Source organism: Littorina saxatilis, linkage group LG6, assembly GCF_037325665.1.
Source record: "Littorina saxatilis isolate snail1 linkage group LG6, US_GU_Lsax_2.0, whole genome shotgun sequence".
NCBI classification, from domain to species: domain Eukaryota; kingdom Metazoa; phylum Mollusca; class Gastropoda; order Littorinimorpha; family Littorinidae; genus Littorina; species Littorina saxatilis.
Window position 1 is genome coordinate 47,756,218 of NC_090250.1, and position 13,258 is coordinate 47,769,475.

General features: G+C 44.5%; 1 protein-coding gene across 4 annotated transcripts in view; it reads left to right on the forward strand.

Moving 5' to 3' along the window:
* LOC138969384 (von Willebrand factor A domain-containing protein 3B-like) overlaps positions 1–13,258 on the forward strand; it is a 95,547-nt gene that overhangs the window by 23,946 nt on the left and 58,343 nt on the right. For all 4 annotated transcript variants that reach the window (XM_070342162.1, XM_070342164.1, XM_070342163.1 and 1 more), the window contains 7 exons: positions 892–960; positions 2,114–2,220; positions 4,996–5,234; positions 9,641–9,837; positions 10,276–10,430; positions 10,881–11,019; positions 11,608–11,838. In XM_070342162.1, coding sequence (XP_070198263.1) covers positions 892–960; positions 2,114–2,220; positions 4,996–5,234; positions 9,641–9,837; positions 10,276–10,430; positions 10,881–11,019; positions 11,608–11,838 — 1,137 coding nt within the window. The remainder of the gene's footprint in view (positions 1–891; positions 961–2,113; positions 2,221–4,995; positions 5,235–9,640; positions 9,838–10,275; positions 10,431–10,880; positions 11,020–11,607; positions 11,839–13,258) is intronic.

Consider the following 13,258-nt stretch of genomic DNA (forward strand, 5'->3'; position numbering starts at 1 on the left):
TGGCAAAGGCAGTGAAATTGACAAGAAGAGCGGGGTAGTAGTTGCGCTAAGAAGGATAGCACGCTTTTCTGTACCTCTCTTTGTTTTAACTTTCTGAGCGTGTTTTTAATCCAAACATATCATATCTATATGTTTTTGGAATCAGGAACCGACAAGGAATAAGATGAAAGGGTTTTTAAATTGATTTCGACAATTTAATTTTGATAATAATTTTTATATATTTAATTTTCAGAGCTTGTTTTTAATCCGAATATAACATATTTATATGTTTTTGGAATCAGCAAATGATGGAGAATAAGATAAACGTAAATTTGGATCGTTTTATAAATTTTTATTTTTTTTTACAATTTTCCGATTTTTAATGACCAAAGTCATTAATTAATTTTTAAGCCACCAAGCTAAAATGCAATACCGAACCCCGGGCTTCGTCGAAGATTACTTGACCAAAATTTGAACCAATTTGGTTGAAAAATGAGGGCGTGACAGTGCCGCCTCAACTTTCACGAAAAGCCGGATATGACGTCATCAAAGACATTTATCAAAAAAATGAAAAAAACGTTCGGGGATTTCATACCCAGGAACTCTCATGTCAAATTTCATAAAGATCGGTCCAGTAGTTTTGTCTGAATCGCTCTACACACACACACAGACACACACACAGACACACGCACATACACCACGACCCTCGTTTCGATTCCCCCTCGATGTTAAAATATTTAGTCAAAACTTGACTAAATATAAAAAGGGTAGCGCCGTACTGTACGGCAGCTCGCATTCCCCAGGGAGAAAGCAGCCCGAATTTCTATGAGGGTAACTTATATAAAATCCTTATCCTTATCCTGAATCATTGTATGTAAATGTTGCTGATGTTCTTTTCTTCCGCTTTTGCAGAATGAAGCAGTGTACCTGTTCACGGAGGGAACTTCCATCGACTGTTGCAGACAGATACTGCTAGAAAAGGTAGTGTTGCATTACCCCACCCCACCTCCCACACACAGAGACACAGACACACACAGACGCACACGCACACACACACACAGACACACACACATGCAGACACACACACACACAGACACACACACACACTGACACACACAGGCACACACACAGACACACACACACACACACAGACACACACAGACACACATATACATACACACCCCCACTCATGCACTCCTGGGTCTCATCTATATTGTTGCCTGCATTGTTTTGGCTGGCAACACAAGATGTTGCCCGCATTAGTCTGGTTACCTCCCTTGGTCTACATAATTATTCTCTTTCACAGTTCTGAATCGTGATTAAACATTTCAGAGTACTGGATTTTTCTTTTCTGATGGGGTTGTATGCATGTTTGTGTGTATCTGGTTCTGTGCCCCGGCTGTAAGTAATGTTTACATTGTGTGTTTCCTTTTCTGACTTGTGAGTGTGTGTGTCAGTGGTTTTGTGTGTCTTTGTGTGCCGTTCCTGATTGTGAGGCATACAGGTTGGGTTTTGTGTGTCTTTGTGTGCCGTTCCTGATTGTGAGGCATACAGGTTGGGTTTTGTGTGTCTTTGTGTGCCGTTCCTGATTGTGAGGCATACAGGTTGGGTTTTGTGTGTCTTTGTGTGCCGTTCCTGATTGTAAGGCATACAGGTTGGGTTTTGTGTGTCTTTGTGTGCCGTTCCTGATTGTAAGGCATACAGGTTGGGTTTTGTGTGTCTTTGTGTGCCGTTCCTGATTGTAAGGCATACAGGTTGGGTTTTGTGTGTCTTTGTGTGCCGTTCCTGATTGTAAGGCATACAGGTTGGGTTTTGTGTGTCTTTGTGTGCCGTTCCTGATTGTGAGGCATACAGGTTGGGTTTTGTGTGTGTGTATCGGTGTGATATTGCCTACATTTTGTGTTTTTCTTTTCTGACAATGTCCATATATATTTACAAGCTGGTGCTATAAGTATTGCATATTGCAAAACGTAAACTGACAGTGTGTGTGTGTCTGCACCCTTGCTGGTTCTTTCATTTTGTGTTTTTCGTTTGTGTGTGTGTTTATAACGGGTATGTGTGTATGTGTGTGTGTGTGGTCATGCATATGTGCCTTTGCTGTTTGTGACGATGTATCAAACATGTTGTGTTTCAGGTAAAGAGCGTGAAGCGTAAGATCCCGGTGCACGTGGTGTCCTTCAACTGTGACAGCTCCGACACCATCAAGTTCCTTCGCAACTTTGCCACAGTCACTGGCGGCAGGTCAGTCCCTTAGCACATGGCAATGTTGTAGTCATACCTTCATTCTCTTGTCGACCAGTTTATTCATTACAGTGGAACACCCCATGTGAGACTGAAACAAAAATTTGGATAACATCGGGCCTTAATTGGGAGGGAGTCTTAAAACAGGGGGAAATTTGCAGACACTACGTGTGGAAAAGCTAAAAAAAAATTTTAAAAAACTGAAAAGAGTGGGAGGAGGATGGGGTATCTTATAAAAGGGGTTCCACTGTACCATAGATCTTTCCAGGCTTCTACAGAGAATAAGAGACCGGCACGGTTGGCCTAGTGGTAAGGCGTTCGCCCCGTGATCGGGAGGTCGTGGGTTCGAACCCCGGCCGGGTCATACCTAAGACTTTAAAATTGGCAATCTAGTGGCTGCTCCGCCTGGCGTCTGGCATTATGGGGTTAGTGCTAGGACTGGTTGGTCCGGTGTCAGAATAATGTGACTGGGTGAGACATGAAGCCTGTGCTGCGACTTCTGTCTTGTGTGTGGCGCACGTTATATGTCAAAGCAGCACCGCCCTGATATGGCCCTTCGTGGTCGGCTGGGCGTTAAGCAAACAAACAAACAAACAAACAAACAGAGAATAAGAGCATCCGTTCGCTTGGACACACACCAGATAATCCACAGTCTGGCTGTTTCCTGTGCAGAGTCAGACATTTTTGTTGAATCAGTTTCATAGCTCAATCAATCAATATGAAGCTTATATAGCGCGTATTCCGTATGTACAGTTCTAAGCGCTTGTCGAAGAGTTCTCAACACAGGACTAACAAAGAAACTAACATCTTCAGACGGACACGAACCCTATCACACACTAGCAAACCCTGGTAAACAAACAACTGTTTAACAACAATGTACACATCAATAGCTAGGTCCAAACAAAATAATATTAAGCACAAAGAAAACACACCTTTGTCAATCTGCAAACGTAATTCAGCACACACACAACATTCCAGTTTTGATTCTTGGTATGCCTCAAAGTGAAAAGATACTTTTATCCCATGTGAGAGTTTAAGCCTGGGCACATCTTTACTGGTTCACAGGATGGTGTACATGAGAAGGAAAGGATATTTTTAAGGTACCGTTATGTGGGCAGCTCACTGTGTAGTTCAGAGAGTTGTCCGTGCGCCCCTTCATTCATCATTTTAAAAACATTTTCTTTCATTGTATGCATAAAGCCTGAAACATCAAGTGGTTTTGACTTGTGTGGGCACTGTACAATTTGCTTACGCAGTATCTGGATTGTGATATGTTCTAAGTACAGGGTGACCCAAAAAAAAGAGTACCCAAACAAAACGTCATAAATTGAACAAAAATAAAGCAATCTTCATAAAATTTATTTACACACACACAGGGATGTCGTTAGGCGTCGGACATCGGACATTTATCGATAAAAATCCCCAAATGTCCGATTCACATTGCCGCATGTCGGTCAAATGTCCTATCGTTTTAGCCTGAGCGTGGTCATTGTCCGATATGTACTCCATTCTTTCGGACAGCGCGATATTCGTTAATTTTCATTTCAAGATACAAATCTTCTAAAAGACCGAACGCTCTCGTGTTCAGCTGACACTGGAGTTGCCAGTGCCGCGCCAGTGCGGATCTTTTCTTTTGTCGGCAATTCCCGAACCGTTTGCGGTATGCGCCGTTTGGGTATAACCGCGCGCAGATCAGTGCATGCTACAGGAGTACGGGAGACAACTCCAACTGACTAAATTTGTCGTCTGCTTTTGTTTTCGATACGAGACGAAGCACTGAATTATGCCCCTGAAAAAACCCCTAAAGCCTGCAAAAGATCAGCAATAGATCAAACCGATCATTTTGTTTTTCAACTTTTATCCAAATCATGCAGTTTGTAATCAAAGTAAGAGCTCTGAAGTTGTTCATGTTGGTTTCTTTTTTGTGGTTTCTTTGAAACTAAACAAATACAACATTATACGCACACTGTGTTGATGTATTTACTATATTATGTGTGTGTTCTACAGCGCACGCGCGTGGGTGTGTGTGTGTGTGCGCCTTGTGTGTGTGGGCGCATGACTTTGGAACAATTCCATGTAATGTGCTATAAGCTGTTTGGCGCAAAATCATAATGTCCTATTAGACTTTCTGAAAGCGGTCAAATGTCCTATTGATGCTGAAGAACTCAGGACATTTGTCCTATAGGTATGGATTTGTAGCAACATCCCTGCACACAAGTAGCCTCTGCATGATTTGCACAAAATATTTTAGCGTTCTAGCTTGTCTTTCAGGAAAGTTATGCTCATTCTCCAGAACATGCTCCAAATGGCCTCCGCGCCGATTCAGGCAAACTTGAACTCGCCGCGCAAAGTTATCAATCACCCGCACACACTCCTGTCGCGAGATTCCGCGAATGGTTGTTGTGATGGCTCACTTGAGTTCTGCGATTCTGTAGACGTTGTCTTTCAGGAACCCCCAAAGATAGAAATCTGGGGGATTTAAATCCGGGGGAGGCCATTTGGAGCATGTTCTGTAGAATGAGCATAACTTTCCTGAAAGACAAGCTAGAACGCTAACATTTTTGTTGAAATCATGCAGAGGCTACTTGTGTGTGTAAATAAATTTTATGAAGATTGCTTTATTTTTGTTCAATTTATGACGTTTTGTTTGGGTACTCTTTTTTTTTGGGTCACCCTGTATGAACCGTGTGTTTTTGCATGTGTCGGAACCTTGAACCCGCTTGTGTCTGCAAGGAGTCTATATGAACTTCTTCCCTCCCCCTGTGTTTTGGTCAGGTTTCACGCTTATGCTGTGGTGATGGAGATGGACGCGTACGAGCCGCTGCCCACTGACCCGCTGACCAGCAAGGCCAACATCCTGCTGAAGCGCCGCACGTTTGGGGGCATCCCTCCTGGGGCGGGGGTCAGGGACGACGTGGTGCGTCTCTACGAGGAGATGGAGGAGGCACGCACCAACCTGCAGCAGCTGGAGATCATGATTGAACGAACACCTGAACCCGCCAGGTCTATAACAGGTGAGTGACGTCCTGACTGAACGCACACATTAATCCACCAGGTCTAAGACAGGTGTTGATTGAATGCACACCTGAACCAGCCAGGTCTATGACAGGTGAGTGAGGTCCTGATTGAACGCACACCTGAACCCCCAGGGTCCAACAGATGTGAGAAGTTTGAAGGTAAACCAGGCTGTCACACACACACACACACACACACACACACACACACACACACACACACACACACACACACACACACACACACACACACACACACACACACACAACACACACACATACATACATACAATGCAGGCATCCATGCACACATACACTCACACAACGAGAGTAGTACAGTGCATGCAGGGCGAAACCAAATGTAAGGGAGAAGCAAAGGTTTAAGTAAGTCTGTGGTTTGACAGCATTCTTTTGAATAAACAGGGACATTGTGTATTAAGCATGCTTTTAAACTGAAAGGGGGAGGAAAGGCAGTCAAAATCATTTTCATTGCTTTTAAAGATACATTATTGTAGAGATAGACCTGCCAAAAAGAAACTGAATTGCACAGAGTTGTGGCATTGTTACCAATGTCCCCACACATTCGGAAGATCAGTCAGGTGTTGATGCCATTATCTCCAAAGCAAGTACAGTGGAAGCTCCCTTTTAAGAGCCCCCAATGTAAGACTCCCTTTTAAGACTCCCTCCCCTTTGTTTGTTTGTTTGTTCGTTCATGGGCTGAAACTCCCACGGCTTTTACGTGTATGACCGTTTTTACCCCGCCATTTAGGCAGCCATACGCCGCTTTCGGAGGAAGCATGCTGGGTATTTTCGTGTTTCTATAACCCACCGAACTCTGACATGGATTACAGGATCTTTTTCGTGCGCACTTGGTCTTGTGCTTGCGTGTACACACGGGGGGGTGTTCGGACACCGAGGAGAGTCTGCACACAAAGTTGACTCTGAGAAATAAATCTCTCGCCGAACGTGGGGACGAACTCACGCTGACAGCGGCCAACTGGATACAAATCCAGCGCGCTACCGACTGAGCTACTTCCCCGCCCCTCCCTCCCCTTATACACCCTGTTTTCTCAGACTTGCTGTTTATAGCCTCTGTAAGTGTACCCCCATTTCAAGACTCCCTCCTTTTTAAGACCTGATTTTCTCAGATTTGTTGAGGTCTTAAAAGGGGGGTTCCACTGTAGAGGGTTTTGGCATGATACTCCACGGTAGCAGATTTTCCTCGTGGTGACAAAAGCCAGGTGTAAGCCAAGTGAAGGATGAGATTGTGGAAAGCAGTAATGCCAAGCAAAGCTTCACCTTAGAGGGATGAACAGCTTTCTTATTGATTGTTCTCAGCGGCACTGTCTGTGGTGAGCTTTGTTTATTGATTACACCTCCTCACTCCCTTCATTGCTGGTTTCTTGCTGCATGTCTTGCGTCCTGCACTGTGCTATTATAGCTGGCGGATACTTTGATCCTTACTCCCTTCATTGCTGGTTTCTTGCTGCATGTCTTGCGTCCTGCACTGTGCTATTATAGCTGGCGGATACTTTGATCCTTACTCCCTTCATTGCTGGTTTCTTGCTGCATGTCTTGTGTCCTGCACTGTGCTATTATAGCTGGCGGATACTTTGATCCTCACTTCCTTCCCTCCTGGTCTCTTCGTGCTTGTCTCGCATGCTACACACACACACAGCCTCACTATAGCTAAAGGGGACGCTTTGATTGGTATCAGGTTTCTTGGTCTGACAATAACAGTCACTTCGTGTCTTCCTGGGATCTCCATGCTCCATACATGATTTGCACATGTGGGTCGCTGTCACTGCATCGCTACAACTAGGGGATGCTTTGATCTGTGACAGGTAACTTGGTCTGTTACCTGCAGTCCTGAGTGAATTTGTGTTTCTGACATTTTCTGTGCAAAAGTGGAAGTGAAAGGGAAAGTGGGTGCGTTTTCACCTGGGTTAGTTGTTTACCTGTGTCTGCTGTTGGCAGAGATGTCGAACAGTGATTTTACTGATAGTAACGTATCTGTGAGGTGTAAAGTTCAGAGATTGTGTCAGTGCTGAGAATTGTTTCAGTCTTTTCTACAATCGATGGTAACTCACACCATGTACCAGTGTCCAGTTGAACTGGGAAATGCTAGCAAAGATCTTGCTAAGCAACAGACACTCTGAGATACCAGGCAGTGCACGTGTTCTACGATTCTTGGTGTTGAAAGTTTTAGACTATACTATCATTCTCTTTGGCTTATAGGAACAGGCTGGATGACTGATCAGAAACACTGATGTGAGATTGCAGTACTGTAGTTTTTTCCATGAATTTTGAAACGAGAACGGTGTGTGTGGCTTTGGATCAGCGTGGAGCAGGATACTTCTGGCTTTAATTCAGTGCTGTGGAAACATTGTGAGCAATGCTGTGTGCGAGTTTCACAAACATGATTGTCGTCTGATTGGCATGCTGACCCAGATTTCACCAGCATGTGTGGGTATTTCATTTCTTCAGGTTTTTTTTTCAAGCAGTATATATATCAAATTTCACTAAATTGACACCAGTGTCAGTCTGTTGTCTACTGGGAATGTGCTGTTGAGTGAAATGTGACCAGAAGCTTGGTGGTAGGAGGAGGAAGGAATGCAGTAGAGGAGAGGGTATATGAAGACACCTTGTCATACCTGCACCTTTAAGGAGGGCAGTTTGTTTGTTTGTTCGTTCATGGGCTGAAACTCCCACGGCTTTTACGTGTGTGACCGTTTTTACCCCGCCATTTAGGCAGCCATACGCCGCTTTCGGAGGAAGCATGCTGGGTATTTTCGTGTTTCTATAACCCACCGAACTCTGACATGGATTACAGGATCTTTTTCGTGCGCACTTGGTCTTGTGCTTGCGTGTACACACGGGGGTGTTCGGACACCGAGGAGAGTCTGCACACAAAGTTGACTCTGAGAAATAAATCTCTCGCCGAACGTGGGGACGAACTCCCGCTGACAGTGGCTAACTGGATACAAATCCAGCGCGCTACCGACTGAGCTACATCCCCGCCCAAGGGGGGCAGTAATAACTAAGATTAGATCAGAAATATGAGTTTTTTGGGAAAGTCTAGTACTCCAACCCCCTTAAAAATAAGTATAGACAATTGTCAGGCTTTGAAGCGCCCCCCCCCCCCCTTTTTTTTTAAGAAACACTTAGAAGTCTTGGACAGCACAGATTTATTGCTCCTAGACTGCCATAAAGGGAGAAAGTAGCTATACTGTGAGTGCATGGAGTGGTGTTGAACCTGATATTGCCTGCATTCTGCTCTGACATTTACTGCTTGGTTCTGTTTGTAGTAAAACCTCAGTACACCCTTATACATGTATTATGTTTCACAATTATTGCTTAGAAAGAGAATAATGAGTAGTAAGAAGTCTTGTTAATGTAGCTCACTTTTTCATGAAAAGTTGAGATCAGCAACAAAACGGACACTAGGTGTTGCCAGTATGGTGGCTAAAGAGAACGCTCTTTTCCCCAGTTTGTGGGTTGGACAGGTGTTACTCTAAATGTCAGCGACAGTGCCGCTGTTCGCATCAATCTCATCCCGAACTTGGCTTATACGGTTGGCACAGAAAACCCAAGGCGGTAAAGAGGGGGCCCGGTAGCTCAGTTGGTAGAGCACTGGACTTGTGATCGAAAGGTCGCAGGTTCGAATTCGGGCCGGGACGGACACGGGTCAACTTTATGTGCAGACCCAGAGACGGAAGCCATGTCCCACCCCCGTGTCATCACAATGGCACGTAAAAGACCTTGGTCATTATGCCATAAGTGCAGGTGGCTGAATACACCTAAACACGCAGACACTTGGGTAGCGCGACTCCGTTGCTGCTAGCTTTCCACTGGGAGGAAGCGACCCGAATTTCCCAGCGATGGGACAATAAAGTAATGAAAATGAAAAATGGAAAATGAAAATAAAAGAAAATCATGTATGCCTCTCTCTGTGCAGATTGGTGAATGATGTGTGCCTGTCTGTGTGTATATAGCAATGAAATCGATGTGTGTTTCTCTGTGTGTGTATATCAGTGGAATTTATGTGTGTGTGTGTGCAGATCAGTCGAATTGATGCGAGTCTCAGACTGTGTGTGTCTTTCAATGGAATTGATATGTGGCTGTCTGTGTGTGCAGATCAGTGGAATTGATGTGTGGCTGTGTGTGTGTGTGTGCATATTAGTAAATGATGTATGTCTGTGTGTACATACCAATCGAATTGACACGTGCCTCTCTGTGTGTGCACAGCAGTTGGATGGACGAACGTGTGCCTGTGTGTGTAGAGACCTGTGAATGATGCATGTCTCTCTGGGCGTGCACAGCAGTCGAATGGACTTGTGCATTGCAGGCTATGGCCGGCTGTGTTGAGACTAGTGAATGATATATGCCTGTCTATGTGTGTGTAGACCAGTCCACCAAGTCGGAGAAGGCGGAGACGGAGGAGAAGGACGAGCAGTACATGAGCTCCAAGCAGTGGCTGCAGATCTACGGGCTGGCTGCCAGGAAGCTCAACCTGTACGACGTGCTGTGCGGCGTCTCCTTCAAACACCAGGACGGCGTCGTGGAGATCTTGGAGAGGCCTGACGGAGAGCAAACAGACGCTGTGAGTATACTCTGTTTTGTGATTATAAGGAGCTTTGTGATAACGTGGAATTTGATAGTCTTCTGGTTATTGTAGCTGTGACGCATAATCTAGTCTCTCTTAAAACAAAATTACAAAAAGACAATACCTATGTGTGTGTGTGTGTGTCTGTCTGTCTGTTTGTCTGCCTGTCTGTCTGTGTCTGTGTGTGAATGTGTTTGTGAGTGTTTGTATACTAATTGTACATCATTGTAAAGAGTGTGAATGACGTTTTAGTTTAGATGTCAAGCGCTTAGAGCAAGCCTTTTTAACGAAAGTTTTTGATTTAGCGCTATATAAATGTTCTTATTATTATTATTATTATTATTAATATATGCTTGCACTTGAATGCTCACACTAATACTGACTGGTACATATTTTTATCCTCTCACCTTTATTTATAACGCATTGTTTGTGCAGGTTGGCCACGAGAAGCTGATCAACGCGCGTTACTGCGATCGGTTCCCAGTGGTTCGCTGGAAAGATGGCCGCGCGGTGCACGTGCAGGTCACCCCCGAGGTTCACCGAAACTACGAGCAGCGCATGCAGGTGGCGCTGAAGTGCATCCAGCAAAGGTCAGTGTTAACAGCTCGGTCAGTGATTAGTTGATAATCCTTCCTATTCAGTATTCTGTATGAATATGTGGTTAAAGATTATGCATAGTATTCCGTATGTGCTTGATTAAGTGAGGGAGGGGGGCGGAGTGGAGTGGAGTCATGCATTGTTATAATGTGGACGAGAGTTGGATTGGGATCAACTCTATATGTTGTGTTTTATGCAAGATTGACTGGCTGAAGTAAGGGAGTCATGCATTGTTATTATGTTGACCAGAGTTGGATTATGAACTCGGTATGTTGTGCGTTCTGATTGACAGGATTGAGATCAGCTTGTATATGTTGTGTGTTGTGAAATCAGGGTGGACTGGCTGAAGCGGGGAACACATGCATTAGATTTCGGTAAGGGTTGTTATCATGTTGACAAGTGTTGGATCAGTATCAGCTCTATATGATGTGTTGTGTATGCAGGGTGGACTGGCTGCAGCAAGGCAGTCGCGCTCTGTTTGGCACGGTGGTGGAGGAGGAGATCTACATCCTGATCGACACGTCCGCCTCCATGCAGCACAGCATTCAGTTCGTCAAGGAGCGACTCTTTGTCCTCATGCAGGTGGGCTGGTGTTGCTATCAGAGTGGGGGGGGGGGGGGAGGGGGGGGGGGAGGAGGGAGGTATGTAAGAAGAAAGGCCAGGGAGCTGGTGCTCCTAGCAGTGTGAAAAGGGTAGGGAGATAGGGCCGGGGGGGGGGGGGGGGGGGTTAAAGGTACTGTGTAGTTTGGAGAGAAAGGAGAACATGGGGAAGTGCTGTTAAAAGTGGAATTTGAAGAACAGAGAAAGGAGGGTGGGATAGTGGCAGGACAAGGTGAGAGGTATTTACCAGCAATGGTGTTGCATTTGGTGTACTTGATAGAAAATATGGTATACAGGAAAGACCCACCATACCCTTTTCCTCATTACCTGGTGAAAGTGGTTGACTTGACTTATTCCTGTAGACTCCCTGTGGAGCATAGGGCCGCAAGTGAAAGTGGTTGTAACATGCTTATTCCGTCGAATCAAAAGCGTTTGTTGCATGTGTTCGCTGTCTATGCCCACTGTGTGTGCCCTATGAAATACTGCATCACAAGGCTAGTTCAACAAGATCACCTTCAAGTCAATAACCATGTGATTCATTGTCCACTACTACTGCTGTGTGTATTTCAGGAACAACTGCGTCACAAGGCCAAGTTCAACATGATCGCCTTCAACTCCAAGGTTGTGTGCTGGCGTGACCGCATGGTGGAGGTGACGGAGCGCTCGCTGAAGTCGGCCTGGACCTGGGTGCAGGGCCTCACCTGCTGGGGATCCACCAACACCTATGCTGCTGTCCAGACTGCCCTTGCTGACCCCTACGCTCAGGCCGTCTACCTGCTTACTGACGGTCGACCTGACCAGGTGGGCCTTGGCTTGATTTGAATATACTTGTCACACCTTGCTTTTGTTTGACTCCTACATGCAGGCTATCTAGCCAGTGATGGCCAACCTGACCAGATGTGATATCTTGCTTTTGGTTTACCTGATGGCTGACCTGACTAGGTGTTACCTGCTGACTGAGGGGTGACCTGACCAAGGGTTAAACTTTCCTTTTGGTTTACTTTATGGCTTGCCTGACCCGGTCTGTTTTAATTTGATCTTGATATACTTCATGGCCGACCTGCCTGGGTGAGATACCTTGCTTTTGTTTTACCTGTTCACTGATAAATGACCAGAACAGATTTCTTTTGTTTCTTTTGAATCATCTCTTGCTCTTCTAGCTGCATCTCACCTTGCTTTTGTTTTACCTGTCAGCTGGCTTCGATTTGTGACGAGTTTTGTGTAAATTACGATATGGGAATTACCACTCAAGCTGTTTTTTGTGATGTGTCAAAAGCATTTGAAAAAGTTTGGCATAAAGGGTTATTATATAAACTGGAACTAGCAGGAATAAGAGGACAATTGTTAAAATGGTTTCACGATTATTTAACAAATCGCCATCAGGCTGTTGTTATTAAGGGTGCTAAGTCTGCATTAAAATGTATCCCGGCAGGTGTTCCACAAGGCTCTGTTCTTGGCCCCTTGTTATTCCTGATATATATTAATGACATTGTGAATGATATTGAATCTGTTATAAAGTTGTTTGCTGATGACACGAGCATGTCCATGTCCTTAGAAGATCCAATTAGACGAGCGCAGACTTTGAACGCAGACCTAAATAAAATTAGTACCTGGGCAAAACAGTGGAAAGTTAAATTTAACGAAGCAAAAACGGAATTGTTAGACATAAAACGTGATAATATACCAACCGAACCAATCATTTTTAATAATATTGTTTTGGAAAACGTGAACCAACATAAACATCTTGGCGTAATTTTGCAGAATAATTGTAAATGGGACTTCCAAGTGAGAAGCATCGTAAAAAAGGTCACCCTCTTAATTAATTGCTTAAGATATTACAAATACAGATTAAATCGTAAAAGTCTGGAAACTATGTACAAATCCTTTGTTCTTCCACATTTTGACTATGCAGACATCCTATGGGACAACTGCACCGAGTACTGGTCAACTGCACTGGAAAAATTACATTTGGAAGCCATTCGGACTATAATCGGTGGTGTACGCGGCACCAGCCACGAAAAGCTGTATAAAGAAAGCGGATTTTGTAACCTAAAAGAAAGACGGAGCAGACACAAACTAATTTTATATTACAAGATGGTATTTGGCAAATGTCCTCATTACTTAGCACAACTTTTGCCACCTTTAACTTCTGATGTTAACCCCTATCACCGAAGAAGACCATCAGAAAGAAGAGTTCCCACTTGCAAAACTGAATTATACC